The 17,393-nt window shown below is 40.8% G+C and overlaps 2 protein-coding genes and 1 pseudogene across 2 annotated transcripts; all 3 read right to left on the bottom strand.

Moving 5' to 3' along the window:
* Positions 1–300: 300 nt before the first annotated feature.
* On the bottom strand, positions 301–3,830 carry LOC119901613 (annotated as a pseudogene).
* Positions 3,831–8,337: 4,507 nt separating this feature from the next.
* Positions 8,338–11,682, bottom strand: LOC119902673 (tripartite motif-containing protein 16-like protein). The gene is made up of 2 exons (XM_038719003.1): positions 11,574–11,682; positions 8,338–10,899 (listed from the first exon to the last, which is right to left on the bottom strand). Exon 2 carries the CDS (start codon positions 10,807–10,809, stop codon positions 9,289–9,291), a length of 1,521 nt encoding a protein of 506 aa, XP_038574931.1. The 5' UTR covers positions 10,810–10,899; positions 11,574–11,682; the 3' UTR covers positions 8,338–9,288.
* A 2,242-nt stretch (positions 11,683–13,924) lies between these two features.
* LOC119902671 (tripartite motif-containing protein 16-like protein) lies at positions 13,925–16,782 on the bottom strand. The gene is made up of 2 exons (XM_038719001.1): positions 16,669–16,782; positions 13,925–16,028 (listed from the first exon to the last, which is right to left on the bottom strand). The coding sequence occupies exon 2, from the start codon at positions 15,936–15,938 to the stop codon at positions 14,412–14,414; it is 1,527 nt and encodes a 508-aa protein (XP_038574929.1). The 5' UTR covers positions 15,939–16,028; positions 16,669–16,782; the 3' UTR covers positions 13,925–14,411.
* Between the last annotated feature and the right edge of the window lie 611 nt (positions 16,783–17,393).

Genomic DNA, 17,393 nt, shown 5'->3' with positions numbered 1-17,393 from the left:
GTTTGGTCGTATGACTGAACATAGTTTATAGTGGTGGAAAGGAACTAAGTACTTGACTAAAACACAAATTCATGGTTCCTGTACCAGACATATCTGAATACTGCAAGTTTTGTGTGTGTTAATGGTTTCTTCCAGGATAGGGACCGTCCCTGTGTCAGTTACTTCTTAACTTTTAACCCGCACCTGGATGAGGTGCTGCTGATAACGAGAATACAGCATATCCTGCAGCTGTGAGGAACATTTATCATTACGGTTTTAAATGCATTTCTTTTTTGCCAATTGCAGATCAATTAGAAAAAACATTGTTCACGTTTGTTTATTCATCATGTAAACTTTCAGTTTGTTCACACATCCCATCAGTAAAGTCAAATGACTCTTGTTAAATGATTTCCAGGTACAGATTCACTTCATCCACACAAGCAGTGGGTTTGACTAGAATTTCAATTATTCAACAAACATTTAGAGCTCAGAGAAGTTTCCATTTTCATGCAGAGAAATGTCAGTTCAGGTAAACAAAAGTCATCCTGAGCAGTGATAGCCTCCATGGCTAAACAGACACAGGAAGGAGCGCCACCTAAAGAAACTCAAACATTTACACAGCAACTAATGAGAAGATGTCAAAGTACCACCCACAATGTTTGATTGACAGCTGATCTCTGTGCAGTGAAGAAATGCCACAACAATCAGCTCTCAGCAACAAACAAGACAAAATAAGTTTAAGGATTAAAACACAGAATTTAACCAACTGTCCCTGAAATGACTTCTGACTATTTGAGTTTACAGAACTCAGCAGTGTCTTCAGAAGAATAATAAAACTGAAAACCAGCATAGAGAGGCTGAGTGAATGTGGTCTGGACTCTGTGGAGGAGAGTCATGGTTTTAGAGATGCTGTAGAAGGACAGAATACCTTCACTGTGATCCAGGTACACTCCTACTCTGGAGGACTGAGGACCTGAGACGGGAGTTTGGACATTGTTGTGAAAAAAGGTATAACTGTCGTCGTCACATTTTAATGCCCAAGATTTGTCATTGAGTCCAAATGCACATTCATCCGACCACCCTGCTCTGCTGATATTCTTGTATGAGACTGCTACAAAAACTGATTCCCCTCTCCACTCCACCTCCCAGTAACAATGTCCAGTCAGACTCTCTCTACTCAGGACCTGACACCATTTGGTGAATCTGTCTGGGTGAATAGAATAAGGGTACGTTTCTCCTGTGAACGATGCTTTTCTGTTCCCCTCAGATAATAACAGCCCTGTGTTGCTGTGTTTGGATCCAGTGTGATTTCACCTGAATGTTTTAAGAATCCAGCTCTGGTCCTGGGCTCTGGTTCTGACAGTAAAACATCCACTTCAGTCACTGTCAGTGAGACGTTTGTCCAATTCTCTCTCAGAACGTCCTGTAGTTTGTCTCTGACTTCTGACACAGCTGCTGTCACGTCCTCAAAGTAGCGCAGAGGACGGATCTTGATGCTGGATGAGTCTGTAGATTCACTGAGTGCTGACAGTGAGGGGTAGTTGTGTAGAAACTGGGTGTGATCCTCTGTGAGTGAGAGCTGCTTCAGCTCAGTGCTCAGTGATCTCCTGCTCCAGCTTCTCCTGAAGCTCTTTGACTCGACTCACTTCAGTGTCCTGCTGGGATCTGAGCTGCCGCTTCACATCGGACCTTCTGTTCTTCATCAGACGGATCAGCTCAGTGAAGATCGTCTCACTGTCCTCCACTGCTTTATCAGCAGAGCCATTGATAGCCTCCATCTCAAGCTGAAGCACCTTCATATCTTTCTCTCTGTCCTGGATTCTCTGCTGGATGTTTTTTTGACTCACCTCCTGGAGCTTTTTGGAGGGCTCCACCAGCTTGTGTGTTTTAAATGTGGGTGATTCATAATGAGGCTGCAGGTGTTTCTTACAGTAAGAGGCCAGACAGACCAGACAGAACTTGAGGGCTTTCAGTTTTCTCCCAGTGCAGACATCACAGGCCAGATCTTCAGGTCCAGCATAGCAGTGATCAGCAGGAGCAGCTTGGAGTCCAGTCTTCTTCAGTTCCTCCACTAAATCTGCTAACATGGTGTTTTTCACCAGGACAGGCCTCGGTCTAAAGGTCTGCCTACACTGAGGGCAGCTGTGGATTTTCATCTCATCCTCCAAATCCCAGTGGGTTTTAATACAGTTCATGCAGTAGCTGTGTCCACAGGGAATAGTCACCGGATCCTTCAGTAGATCCAGACAGATGGAACAAGAGAAGGTTTCTCGGTCCAGTTTTACTCTTTTCTGCGCCATTTCTCCTCTCAGAGCTTTGATCCAATCAGCATGTGTTTCTGCAGCGTCTTTCAGCTCCTGCACTTCCCCACTCGTCCTCAAACTGTAGATCTGAAGGGAAGGGAACAAGGAAATATAAGTTATGGACAGAGTGGAGCTTGTTGTGTTGGAGAGAAACTCAACTACATTTTTCTCAAAGCTTTAGTTACTAATTAATTTACTGAGTAAACGTTTTTATCCCCTTACTGTGCAGTGAAAACCATGTATCTCCAAATTTGATGACTTTGTTTTATCCTGATAAACTACTTCTTAAGCTAAATAAACTATTTAAACCTGTCTTGGATTAAGTGGAAAATGCATCATCATGAAGCTGAAAAAGGCTTGTTTTTCTGGGCTAATTTTAGAGATGGAGATACATGGTGCTCATAGGACAGCTGAACTTGAAATAATAATAATAATAATAATAATAATAATGAAAATATGATGCATTGCTGTAGATTAAACTACCCTGCAGCATGTAAACTAATAGTATTTTCACAGTGTGTATTAGTACTTTTCCTCCAGTAAATGATCAGAGTACTTCTCCCACCACTGGTTCTTCTGTTACCCAGCAGGGACTCGCTCACACACACTTTAACAGTTTCTACTCTGCACAAAACTGAACTCTAACTTCTCTAAATATGACAGGAACATTGTTTTTACACTCAGCAAGTTCTTCCAGCCACGTTAACTCTGTTTAAGATCCACAACTTACCTGAAACACCTGGAGAAACAATCAGGAGAGTGAGGAGGTGAAGTTTCCTCAGAGAGAACTTCAGTCTAATGAGGAAAACCAGGGATTTTATTCAGCAGCCATGTGGGTGGAGACAGAAGCAATCGAGCTCAGGCTTTCAGATTCAGACCACCCTGTAGATCACAGATCAACACTAGTGCAGTTTAAACTGAACAGTAAAACATAAAAGAAACAATTTAAAACAAACACGTTTTTAGTATTTTAACACTCCCTAGTTAGTTTTCAACATTGTTGAGTTGTCCTGTAATTCAGTTTAATCAAACGTTTTATTGATTACAATATTAATTATTAGCCATTAATACATGAAAGACAGATCCATTAATCACTGCTGTAAAGATGATGGAACTCCAATAATGTAATAAAATATAATGAAACTATATTATTGTAAGTTCTAAGTTACTTGTTCATCTCTGAATCTCACAGGACATGAATGTATTGCTCTCTCTAGGCTGAAGCCCCCTCCCTTTATAACTTATTGTAGACTGAACTAGGAAGCTTTGAATGGAGAAATGAAAGACTTGACATGATGCCACTTTGTTTTGATTGTATCTGCCGTTGGAGAGTTTTGTGCTCAGCTCCCTCATAGTCTCTATATTCTGCCAGTATCTGCAATCTCGCACAAACAATTCAGGTTGTTGTCACAGTGGTTGGAGATGAATACACCGTGTAAATGCATGGAGGAGGGGTACTGACTGGGGCAACTTGGTCTGGTCTCTAAAGGTGTGAAGGCGTATCCATACAAATAGCTGGGCTATTGCTGGTGACCTGAGGATGGCCATCAGGATGCTAAGTGCTTTATTGGATTAAAGACAAAGAAGATCTAGTTTTGTGTAGACCAACAACAAAACCGCGATTTGATGAGCCCAGGACAGGATTAGCATGATGTCCATATTCTGTTCAACACAAACAAAAACTGACCTGATCCAATTCAACCAATGTATTTACATTTACTCATTTGGCAGATGCTTTTATCCAAAGCGACTTACATTTGAGGAACAACATACAAGCATCAACAAAGCACCAATACAGCACGACATCTACAACTGACAATACATACTAGTAAGAGCAGCACTAAAAACTAGTAAGAGCTCACAGCATGTATGGCATCAGTGGGGTAAATACGTAGGGGAGGAAGTAAGAGTTAACAAAAAAAGTGGGACAAATACAAGAGAATTGTAAGAGGGTAGAAGAAGAAGAGCAAAGGAAGTGCATGTTAGGGGTTAGGGATTAGGTTATAAAATAAAAGTGTTTATTGGAGGTTTGTTGGAGGAGCGTAGTGGCCGAGAAGGAACGTAGGCTTGTATTATAGAGTTCAGATAGATGGGTGCAGACTCAGTAGTCACCCTGTATGCAGCATCAGTGACATGAATTTGATTCTGGAGGCCACGGGGAGACAGCGGAGGTCACAAGGAGGGATATGATCCTTTTGCTGCGTTTTGAAACATTTGTAGGGGTTTCACCGCACAAGCTGGAAGACCTATGAGGCAGTCACTGCAACAGTTGAGGCGAGAGATAACCAGTTGGTTGGAGTGATGGTTGAAGGGTCAATTTTTAGTTTCATGTTATGTTGGGTAGATTGCTTGGCTGGAATGACCTAGGGCCTGATTTACTAAAGGTTTGCGTGACGTCACTCTGCGTGCAACGTGTGCAAAGTTTGCACACGTTGCACGCAGAGTGACGTCTTTCAAAAGCGCAAGATAGCACCTGTTGTTCATTTAGTACTTTTGCCTTAATGAATATGCAATTTGGGGCGTAACATGCAAATACATTTATTTACTACACGCAATGTGATCTACCAAGCCTAAACACAATTTCATGTGAGTGCAACAGCCTCTGGATTTAATACGCTTGAATGGAAGGTGCAAACCGTTGCGGAGAGATGGCTTCTGTTATTGTTACCAGAAGGAGACACAGCTGTAATGAAAGAAATGCAGTAGCTGTGTCCACAGGGAATAGTCACCGGATCCTTCAGTAGATGCAGACAGATGGAACAAGAGAAGGTTTCTCGGTCAGGTGTTGGACAGAAAAACTGACCTGATCCAATTAAAAAAACTGTAGGGATAGAGAATCTCACAAAAATGATAACACTTCTCACATTTTAGTAAATATTTGATTATATTTTTTCATGTGACAACACTGAAGAAATGAAACTTTGCTACAATGTCAAGTAGTGAGTGTACAGCTTGTATAACAGTGTAAATTTTCTGTCCCCTCAGCCATTAATGTCTAAATCGTTGGAGACAAAAGTGAGGACACCCCTAAGTGAAAATGTCCAAATTGGGGCTAAAGTGTCAATATTTTTACATTTTGATATTTCAGTTAATTTAATTTAGGATAGAAGTTAAGCTATTGATGATTATAGTAGCAGTCCTTTGCAGATATGAATACCTACATATTTTACAGTTTTCTTAACAGATATATAATTTTTTTCCCTCAGTCTGATACAAACTTCTAATTTCACATTTAGATTTGTTAAGTATTAAACCGGAAGCCGATGAAAATTGGTCAATTAGGGACACAATATATTCAACCTGATATTTGTCCCTTAGATAAAGAGCTGTATCATCAGCAAACTGTGTCAACTCAACGTCCTTACCAAAAATGGACGTACCATTAGTAATTGGATTATGTTGAATATGTAATAAAAGTAATTGAACCACCAGCAGGAACAAAAAAGGGGAAATCAGAAAGCCCTGGTGAACTGATCTCAGTACAGGAAGTCTTTTTTCTGGTATTTGGGTAAAATATAACACAACTGTTGATATTTTTATAAAACATTAAAGATAAAATATTGGTCCAAAAATGTGGACTGACAATCAATATATAATATCAGTGTGTTGGGATTGATGTTATCAGAATATTCCAGCAAGTGTACAACAAGTCTTATATTATAGCTTAGTTAGACATAAAACCTGTTTGTGTTTCATTTATGATGCTATGAAGCCCATTTTTCAACCGCTTTCCAAAAATTAAGGACAAATTTTGTAATCAATGTTCAAGGGCGTAACAGGTCTCCAGTTTTCCATCAGTACATGAAGGCTTGCTCCATTCTTGAGGACATTTCCTTTTTGATAGTGCATTCTTTGAATAATTCAAATAAAAGGACTTTCAATAATGTCCCAAAAATGTAAATAAAATTCAAATCAAAGCCCATCATTGCCTGGAGATTTCTCCTTCTTTATTGAGCAAACAGCCTCAAAGATTTAGATTTGTAATAGGTCTTTCACATTTCAATGTCCAGAAATAGTCAGTGTGAATTCTTTAACAGACTCAAATCTATCATAATCACTGACCTGAGTATTTTATGAAATACTCTCATTTTTCAAAAATCACCAAACATCTATGAATGACAGTTGTTCACAGATAAATGCAGTATTTTTGAATCTTGAATGTGGGACTGATCTTACAGGTAGGCTACTCTATCTACAAGATCATCCAATGATCAAGTGTGCTTCCTTATATTTGTTTTTAAGGGCTTCCGGTTTCATACAAAGTTGTATAAATGTCATTTTTGCTTGAGATGTATTGTTGTAACTATAAAATTGCAAATTATAAAGAAGGAGATGTCTAAAACCAAGATGATTCTTCTACCCTCATCTGAGATCGGAGATTTAACAATGTCTCCTTTAAACTTGTTAAGAAGAATGGCGACACCTGCTGATTGTTGAGAGGCATCACAGAAATAACATCGATCACTCCATAGTGCTTTCCAAAACTTCACATCACTGTCCACTGAGTGAGTCTCTTGTAAAAAAAAAATCAATAGCTGCGTTTCGACCAACAAAAAACTACAACCTGGAACTAGGAATCTTTGGAGGAATTGACTGCATTTTCACGCAGGGACCTGGGTCTAAATGTATGTTTATTTTACCCCCCAAAAAGTCCCTGCTCGGGGTGTAGTACTTTCCAAAAGTACCCGTTCTTTGGGGAGGGTGGGGCTTGCTTTGCAGTGAAATTCAGAATAGGCAAGTAGAGGCTACTGGCTTTGACTGGAGAATGTTGAGTGTTTTTCTGCTACTGCTCCTCTCATTTCCACCGTTGTTTGCAAACCAATAAATCACAATCAACAGTCAGATAGCCACACAAGTCTCGCTGATGTCCTGAGTTAAAAAGTCAGCATTAAATGGATAGCTTGGAAATAGCAGCCAGTGTGCTGCAGTGTGTTTTTACAGTGAACAGCTGATGGAATTAAGATAAATACTGGGTCCTGAGTTGTTGTTTTAAGTTTTCATCAGTCAGGAAGTTTTTACACAGAGTCGGTCTCCTCCTCTCCAAAACAAGCAAAACAGCTGATAAAGCTAGGTAATAAAGCTCGTTAAAATCACATTCCTCAGGATGCTCAGGTGAAACAGATGTTAGTCTCGCCAGCTGATCTGCAGCTCTTGTTGGCTGGAAATGTTGTAATAACCTTCCAAACTGTCTCGATTTTACTTTTGTGTTGCTTTCTCTGTGCTAGAGGTATTTTAAGAACTTTATGGCTTTATCCAGTTTGTGTAACAAACTTTATCCTGTCTCTCTTCATTATACTCCTACACAAAAGAAGCTGCTTTAATGGTCAAGCACAGCCTGTAGTTTTTTTTTATTATATTCCAATCAAATCTGATGTTCATTTTTAAATGGTGCTCATGGTTAGTGGTTACAAATAATGACGCCTGTGCATCGGGTAGAGGTTCACATCAACCGGAGAATGAGTTTCAGGATCTCTCTATTACCAGGCCTCCTTATTTCATTTTCCTGGCATCTCTGTTGGACATATCAGTGCACGTGTTAACTTTGGTTAACAGCAAACAGTTCGTAGACCAGTCCACTCACTTCGGCTGATTAAAGTCCATGTTGTGACATTTGTTCAGATGTATAAACTTACTTGATGCAACTTTCAACTCCTTCATTTATCATTAAAATAGTCTCAATAAGTCATTTTAAACCACTGGTACTCAGAATCTAGGAACTCAGATGAAAGTACTTTATCTCCATCTTTTTCCACATTTCTGTTAACAGGAAGATAAAGAGACACCTCACTGAGCCTTCGGCAGCTTCAAACAGCATCAGTAAAGACAGATTTAAATATATTTAATATCACACACATTCAGTTTGTTCTCAGGAGTCACACGCTGTAACACTGACGCTGCATTCAGGTCACATGGGAAAGACACTAGAGAAGAGTTTTCCAGATCTCAAATATTATTCACATCATCTCTCAAGATGTAAGTTACAGATCCCTAAAAGGGACATGGGCAAAACAAACAGGGGATTGGACCCAGAATGCAGACACCAAAGCTGAGCAGGTACAGTTTAGAGTTTATTTAGGCAACGGCAAAAAAATTATACAATTACAGTTTTATAATATCTCAGTCCCTCATTTTTATGTCATTTTGGACAACAACAACATCTGGTCTGCCAAACAAATAAAAATTAATTATAGATTTCTTTACCAAGTCAGAACAAAATATCTCTGATGAAGGAGGTCTGGTGCTTTCTCTCTTAAGACCCATGTAGTGGAATAAAGACAACATAAAATCATCAATGCAAATAAATCAAGAAATTCTGCATGCAGAGTAAGAAGAGTCAGCTGCTGGTAGGTCGCAGGATTTGGCAATGAAATTCAAGAACAAGCCACAGCACACTGAAATTACTTCACTATTTGACACTACTACTTCAGCTTCGCATTGTGTGAACCTGAAGAAGTCACAAGTGTAACTCAACACAATATATTTAGCTTGGTAAAGTCATTTCAGTGTGCGGTGGCTTGTTTTTGATTTTTGATTGCCAAATCCTGCAACAATCAGTACCTGACTGTTGTTGTGCAACAGGGAATTTCTTGAAGTATTGTCTATAGATGGAAACACTGCTGGGAGGTTCTCTTGCCCCTGATTGCGCACCACTTTGCAGACTATTATAGATACTTGAACTGATGAACACCTGAACCAAGCATTGTGCCTGTTTTTCCATTTTCATGCAGATACATGTCAGTTCAGGTTAACAAAAGTCATCCTGAGCAGTGATAGCCTCCATGGCTAAACAGACACAGGAAGGAGCGCCACCTAAAGAAACTCAAACATTTACACAGCAACTAATGAGAAGACGTCAAAGTACCACCCACAATGTTTGATTGACAGCTGATCTCTGTGCAGTGAAGAAATGCCACAACAATCAGCTCTCAGCAACAAACATGAAGACAAAAGAAGTTTAAGGATTAAAACACAGAATTTAACCAACTGTCCCTGAAATGACTTCTGACTATTTGAGTTTACAGAACTCAGCAGTGGCTCCACAAGAATAATACAACTGAAGTCCAGCATAGAGAGGCTGAGTGAATGTGGTCTGGACTCTGTGGAGGAGAGTCATGGTTTCAGAGATGCTGTAGAAGGACAGAATACCTGCACTGTGATCCAGGTACACTCCTATTCTGGAGGACTGAGGACCTGAGACGGGAGTGCAGCGTTTATTGTACCATAAGTGATAACCATTGTCATCACATTTTAATGCCCAAGATATGTCATTGTTTCCAAATCCACAATCATCTGACCACCCTGCTCTGCCGATATTCTTGTAGGAGACTGCTACATCACTTTCTTCCCCTCTCAACTCCACCTCCCAGTAACAACGTCCAGTCAGACCCTCTCTACTCAGGACCTGACAGTAATCAGTGAATCTGTCTGGGTGACTACAATAAGACTGTTGTTGCCACATTGCTGTTGCTTTTCTGTTCCTCTCAGATAAAAACAGCCATGTGTTTGCTGTGTTTGGATCAAGTGTGATTTTACGTGAATATTTTAAGAATCCAGCTCTGGTCTTGGGCTCTGGTTCTGACAGTAAAACATCCACTTTGGTCACTGTCACGTTTGTCCATTTCTCTCTCAGAACGTCCTGTAGTTTGTCTCTGACTTCTGACACAGCTGCTGTCACATCCTCAAAGTAGCGCAGAGGACGGATGTTGATGCTGGATGAGTCTGTAGATTCACTGAGTGCTGACAGTGAGGGGTAGTTGTGTAGAAACTGGGTGTGATCCTCTGTGTGTGAGAGCTGCTTCAGCTCAGCGTCTTTCCTCTTCAGCTCAGTGATCTCCTGCTCCAGCTTCTCCTGAAGCTCTTTGACTCGACTCACTTCAGTGTCCTGCTGGGATCTGAGCTGCCGCTTCACATCGGACCTTCTTTTCTCCATCAGACGGATCAGCTCGGTGAAGATCTTCTCACTGTCCTCCACTGCTTTATCAGCAGAGCCATTGATAGCCTCCACCTCCTGCTGAAGCACCTTCACATCTTTCTCTCTGTCCTGGATTCTCTGCTGGATGTTTTGGCGACTCACTTCCTGGAGCTTCTCAGAGGGCTCCACCAGCTTGTGTTTTTTAAAGGCAGAGGATTTATAATGAGGCTGCAGGTGTTTCTTACAGTAAGAGGCCAGACAGACCAGACAGGACTTGAGGGCTTTCAGTTTTCTCCCAGTGCAGACATCACAGGCCACATCTTCAGGTCCAGCATAGCAGTGATCAGCAGGAGCAGCTTGGAGTCCAGTCTTCTTCAGTTCCTCCACTAAATCTGCTAACATGGTGTTTTTCACCAGGACTGGCCTCGGTCTAAAGGTCTGCCTACACTGAGGGCAGCTGTGGATTTCCTTTCCATCCTCCAAATCCCAGTGGGTTTTAATACAGTTCATGCAGTAGCTGTGTCCACAGGGAATAGTCACCGGATCCTTCAGTAGATCCAGACAGATGGAACAAGAGAAGGCTTCTCGGTCCAGTTTCACTCTTTTCTGCGCCATTTCTCCTCTCAGAGCTTTGATCCAATCAGCATGTGTTTCTGCAGCGTCTGTCAGCTCCTGCACTTCACCACTCGTCTTCAAACTGTAGCTCTGAAGGGAAGGGAACAAGGAAATATAAGTTATGAACAGACTGGAGCTTGTTGTGTTGGAGAGAAACTCAACTACATTTTTCTCAAAGCTTTAGTTACTAATTAATTTACTGAGTAAACGTTTTTATCCCCTTACTGTGCAGTGAAAACCATGTATCTCCAAATTTGATGACTTTGTTTTATCCTGATAAACTACTTCTTAAGCTAAATAAACTATTTAAACCTGTCTTGGATTAAGTGGAAAATGCATCATCATGAAGCTGAAAAAGGCTTGTTTTTCTGGGCTAATTTTAGAGATGGAGATACATGGTGCTCATAGGACAGCTGAACTTGAAATAATAATAATAATAATAATAATAATAAATAATAATAATAATAATAATAATAATAATGAAAATATGATGCATTGCTGTAGATTAAACTACCCTGCAGCATGTAAACTAATGGAGTATTTTCACAGTGTGTATTAGTACTTTTCCTCCAGTAAATGATCAGAGTACTTCTCCCACCACTGGTTCTTCTGTTACCCAGCAGGGACTCGCTCACACACACTTTAACAGTTTCTACTCTGCACAAAACTGAACTCTAACTTCCTCTAAATGTGACAGGAACATTGTTTTTACACTCAGCAAGTTCTTCCAGCCACGTTAACTCTGTTTAAGATCCACAACTTACCTGAAACACCTGGAGAAACAATCAGGAGAGTGAGGAGGTGAAGTTTCCTCAGAGAGAACTTCAGTCTAATGAGGAAAACCAGGGATTTTATTCAGCAGCCATGTGGGTGGAGACAGAAGCAATCGAGCTCAGGCTTTCAGATTCAGACCACCCTGTAGATCACAGATCAACACTAGTGCAGTTTAAACTGAACAGTAAAACATAAAAGAAACAATTTAAAACAAACACGTTTTTAGCATTTTAACACTCCCTAGTTAGTTTCAACATTGTTGAGTTGGCCTGTAATTCAGTTTAATCAAACGTTTTATTGATTACAATATTAATTATTAGCCATTAATACATGAAAGCCAGATCCATTAATCACTGCTGTAAAGATGATGAAACTCCAATAATGTAATAAAATATAATGAAACTATATTATTGTAAGTAATAAGTTACTTGTTCATCTCTGAATCTCACAGGACATGAATGTATTGCTCTCTCTAGGCTGAAGCCCCCTCCCTTTATAACTTATTGTAGACTGAACTAGGAAGCTTTGAATGGAGAAATGAAAGACTTGACATGATGCCACTTTGTTTTGATTGTATCTGCCGTTGGAGAGTTTTGTGCTCAGCTCCCTCATAGTCTCTATATTCTGCCAGTATCTGCAATCTCGCACAAACAATTCAGGTTGTTGTCACAGTGGTTGGAGATGAATACACCGTGTAAATGCATGGAGGAGGGGTACTGACTGGGGCAACTTGGTCTGGTCTCTAAAGGTGTGAAGGCGTATCCATACAAATAGCTGGGCTATTGCTGGTGACCTGAGGATGGCCATCAGGATGCTAATGCCTAAGTGCTTTATTGGATTAAAGACAAAGAAGATCTAGTTTTGTGTAGACCAACAACAAAACCGCGATTTGATGAGCCCAGGACAGGATTAGCATGATGTCCATATTCTGTTCAACACAAACAAAAACGGATCTGATCCAATTCAACCAATGTATTTACATTTATTCATTTGTCTGTGAAGATTCTCAGTCATCCAGGTCATAGTCATCCAAAGAAGGGCAAATGGACTTGGTTGAAGATACTAGAAGATGTTTCGTCCCTCATCCAAGGGACTTCTTCAGTTCTTTATTCATTTGGCAGATGCTTTTATCCAAAGTGACTTACATTTGAGGAACAACATACAAGCATCAACAAAGCACCAATACAGCATGAGATCTACAACTGACAATACATATTAGTAAGAGCAGCACTAAAAACTAGTAAGAGCTCATAGCACGTATGGCATCAATGGGGTAAATACATAGGGGAGGAAGTAAGAGTTAACAAAAAAAGTGCTACAAATACAAGAGAATTGTAAGAGGGTAGAAGAAGAAGAGCAAAGGAAGTGCATGTTAGAGGTTAGGGGTTAGGTTATAAAATAAAAGTGTTTATTGGAGGTTTGTTGGAGGAGCGTAGTGGCCGAGAAGGAACGTAGGCTTGTATTATTAAGTTTAGATAGATGGTGCAGACTCAGTAGTCACCCTGTATGCAGCATCAGTGAATTTAATTTGATTCTAGAGGTCACTGGGAGAGAGAGGAGGTCAGATGGACATGATCCTTTTGGGCAGACACGCTGCTACATTCTGAACCATTTGTAGGGGTTTCATTGCACAAGCTGGAAGACCTGCTAGGAGGTCATTGCAACAGTCAAGGCGAGATATAACCAGATGGTTGGAGTGATGGTTGAGGAGTCAATTTGTAGTTTCATGTTATGGTGGATAGATAGCTTGGCTGAAATGACCAAGAGTTCCATCTTAGAGAGGTTTAGTTGGATGTGGCAAGCCTTCATCCATGCAGATATGTCGGAGAGACAGTCGGGAAAGATAGGTAGAGTTGTGTATCGTCTGCGTAGTAGTGGTAAGAAAAGCCATGCGAGCGAATGTTCGGCCCCAGTGAGGTGGTGTAAATTGAGAGGAGAATTTCCACAGAGATATACATTCTATGGTCTTTGCTAATTACAGTGGAACCAGGGCCATAGCCAGGGTTTAGAAATTAGTGAGGTCCAGATTTTGTTTCTTTTAATAGAGCTTATTTACACTAATGTTCGAGAGCCTCAGCAGATCTGTGCTTCTGAAACTCTGTCAGGCCTCCGGTGACTTTGCTTTCTAGCTCATCTGAGATTCAGTTGATATGTATCCCTGAGACTATGTTGGCCTTCCAAGGACAGAGACTGACTGACAAATGCTATCCTGCTCTAAACATGAACTCTCTACTTTGTGGTGTTTCAGGATGAAAACTGCCTCAGTTATACTCTCATGTTGGTTTCACATTTTCTCCATCAGCTCTGTATGATACCCTGGAATGAAGACAGGAAGGAAAGACTTTGTTCATGTTTGTTTATTCATCATGTAAAGCTTCAGTTTGTTCACACATCCCATCAGTAAAGTCTGTTAAATGACTCTTGTTCAATGATTTCAGGTACAGATTCACTTCATCCACACAATCAGTGGGTTTGAGCAGAATCTCTAATACATCAATTCAAATATTGAACAAGCATTTAGAGCTCAGAGAAGTTTCCATTTTCATGCAGAGAAATGTCAGTTCAGGTGAACAAAAGTCATCCTGAGCAGTGATAGCCTCCATGGCTAAACAGACACAGGAAGGAGCTCCACCTAAAGAAACTCAAACATTTACACAGCAACTAATGACCAGACGTCAAAGTACCACCCACAATGTTTGATTGACAGCTGATCTCTGTGCAGTGAAGAAATGCCACAACAATCAGCTCTCAGCAACAAACATGAAGACAAAACAAGTTTAAGGATTAAAACACAGAATTTAACCAACTGTCCCTGAAATGACTTCTGACTATTTGAGTTTACAGAACTCAGCAGTGGCTCCACAAGAATAATACAACTGAAGTCCAGCATAGAGAGGCTGAGTGAATGTGGTCTGGACTCTGTGGAGGAGAGTCATGGTTTCAGAGATGCTGTAGAAGGACAGAATACCTGCACTGTGATCCAGGTACACTCCGACTCTGGAGGACCAAGGACCTGAGACGGGAGTGCAGCGTTTATTGTACCATAAGTGATAACCATTGTCATCACATTTTAATGCCCAAGATATGTCATTGTTTCCAAATCCACAATCATCTGACCACCCTGCTCTGCCGATATTCTTGTAGGAGACTGCTACATCACTTTCTTCCCCTCTCAACTCCACCTCCCAGTAACAACGTCCAGTCAGACCCTCTCTACTCAGGACCTGACAGTAATCAGTGAATCTGTCTGGGTGACTACAATAAGACTGTTGTTGCCACATTGCTGTTGCTTTTCTGTTCCTCTCAGATAAAAACAGCCATGTGTTTGCTGTGTTTGGATCAAGTGTGATTTTACGTGAATATTTTAAGAATCCAGCTCTGGTCTTGGGCTCTGGTTCTGACAGTAAAACATCCACTTCAGTCACTGTCAGTGAGACGTTTGTCCATTTCTCTCTCAGAACGTCCTGTAGTTTGTCTCTGACTTCTAACACAGCTGCTGTCACGTCCTCAAAGTAGCGCAGAGGACGGATGTTGATGCTGGATGAGTCTGTAGATTCACTGAGTGCTGACAGTGAGGGGTAGTTGTGTAGAAACTGGGTGTGATCCTCTGTGAGTGAGAGCTGCTTCAGCTCAGCGTCTTTCCTCTTCAGCTCAGTGATCTCCTGCTCCAGCTTCTCCTGAAGCTCTTTGACTCGACTCACTTCAGTGTCCTGCTGGGATCTGAGCTGCCGCTTCACATCGGACCTTCTTTTCTCCATCAGACGGATCAGCTCGGTGAAGATCTTCTCACTGTCCTCCACTGCTTTATCAGCAGAGCCATTGATAGCCTCCACCTCCTGCTGAAGCACCTTCACATCTTTCTCTCTGTCCTGGATTCTCTGCTGGATGTTTTGGCGACTCACTTCCTGGAGCTTCTCAGAGGGCTCCACCAGCTTGTGTTTTTTAAAGGCAGAGGATTTATAATGAGGCTGCAGGTGTTTCTCACAGTAAGAGGCCAGACAGACCAGACAGGACTTGAGGGCTTTCAGTTTTCTCCCAGTGCAGACATCACAGGCCAGATCTTCAGGTCCAGCATAGCAGTGATCAGAAGGAGCAGCTTGGAGTCCAGTCTTCTTCAGTTCCTCCACTAAATCTGCTAACATGGTGTTTTTCACCAGGACAGGCCTCGGTCTAAAGGTCTGCCTACACTGAGGGCAGCTGTGGATTTCCTTTCCGTCCTCCAAATCCCAGTGGGTTTTAATACAGTTCATGCAGTAGCTGTGTCCACAGGGAATAGTCACCGGATCCTTCAGTAGATCCAGACAGATGGAACAAGAGAAGGTTTCTCGGTCCAGTTTTACTCTTTTCTGCGCCATTTTTCCTCTCAGAGCTTTGATCCAATCAGCATGTGTTTCTGCAGCGTCTGTCAGCTCCTGCACTTCACCACTCGTCTTAAAACTTTAGATCTGAAGGGAAGGGAACAAAGAAATACAAGTTATGGACAGAGTGGAGCTTGTTGTGTTGGAGAGAAACTCAACTACATTTTTCTCAAAGCTTTAGTTACTAATTAATTTACTGAGTAAACGTTTTTATCCCCTTACTGTGCAGTGAAAACCATGTACCTCCAAATTTGATGACTTTGTTTTATCCTGATAAACTACTTCTTAAGCTAAATAAACTATTTAAACCTGTCTTGGATTAAGTGGAAAATGCATCATCATGAAGCTGAAAAAGGCTTGTTTTTCTGGGCTAATTTTAGAGATGGAAATACATGGTGCTCATAGGACAGCTGAACTTGAAATAATAATAATAATAATAATAATAATGAAAATATGATGCATTGCTGTAGATTAAACTACCCTGCAGCATGTAAACTAATAGTATTTTCACAGTGTGTATTAGTACTTTTCCTCCAGTAAATGATCAGAGTACTTCTCCCACCACTGGTTCTTCTGTTACCCAGCAGGGCTCGCTCACACACACTTTAACAGTTTCTACTCTGCACAAAACTGAACTCTAACTTCCTCTAAATATGACAGGAACATTGTTTTTACACTCAGCAAGTTCTTCCAGCCACGTTAACTCTGTTTAAGATCCACAACTTACCTGAAACACCTGGAGAAACAATCAGGAGAGTGAGGAGGTGAAGTTTCCTCAGAGAGAACTTCAGTCTAATGAGGAAAACCAGGGATTTTATTCAGCAGCCATGTGGGTGGAGACAGAAGCAATCGAGCTCAGGCTTTCAGATTCAGACCACCCTGTAGATCACAGATCAACACTAGTGCAGTTTAAACTGAACAGTAAAACATAAAAGAAACACTTTAAAACAAACACGTTTTTAGCATTTTAACACTCCCTAGTTAGTTTTCAACATTGTTGAGTTGTCCTGTAATTCAGTTTAATCAAACGTTTTATTGATTACAATATTAATTATTAGCCATTAATACATGAAAGCCAGATCCATTAATCACTGCTGTAAAGATGATGAAACTCCAATAATGTAATAAAATATAATGAAACTATATTATTGTAAGTAATAAGTTACTTGTTCATCTCTGAATCTCACAGGACATGAATGTATTGCTCTCTCTAGGCTGAAGCCCCCTCCCTTTATAACTTATTGTAGACTGAACTAGGAAGCTTTGAATGGAGAAATGAAAGACTTGACATGATGCCACTTTGTTTTGATTGTATCTGCCGTTGGAGAGTTTTGTGCTCAGCTCCCTCATAGTCTCTATATTCTGCCAGTATCTGCAATCTGCACAAACAATTCAGGTTGTTGTCACAGTGGTTGGAGATGAATACACCGTGTAAATGCATGGAGGAGGGGT

Source organism: Micropterus salmoides, unplaced genomic scaffold, assembly GCF_014851395.1.
Source record: "Micropterus salmoides isolate LMB-PRFRI ecotype aquatic unplaced genomic scaffold, ASM1485139v1 Ms_hic_scaffold_14, whole genome shotgun sequence".
NCBI lineage: Eukaryota > Metazoa > Chordata > Actinopteri > Centrarchiformes > Centrarchidae > Micropterus > Micropterus salmoides.
The sequence above is the reverse complement of the archived record's forward strand: the minus strand, read 5'-3'. Positions and strand labels throughout refer to the sequence as shown.

Excerpts from the sequence above, each read along its gene's own strand:
- LOC119902673 (XM_038719003.1), bottom strand. The coding sequence starts at position 10,809 with ATGGCGCAGAAAAGAGTGAAACTGGACCGAGAAGCCTTCTCTTGTTCC.
- LOC119902671 (XM_038719001.1), bottom strand. The coding sequence starts at position 15,938 with ATGGCGCAGAAAAGAGTAAAACTGGACCGAGAAACCTTCTCTTGTTCC.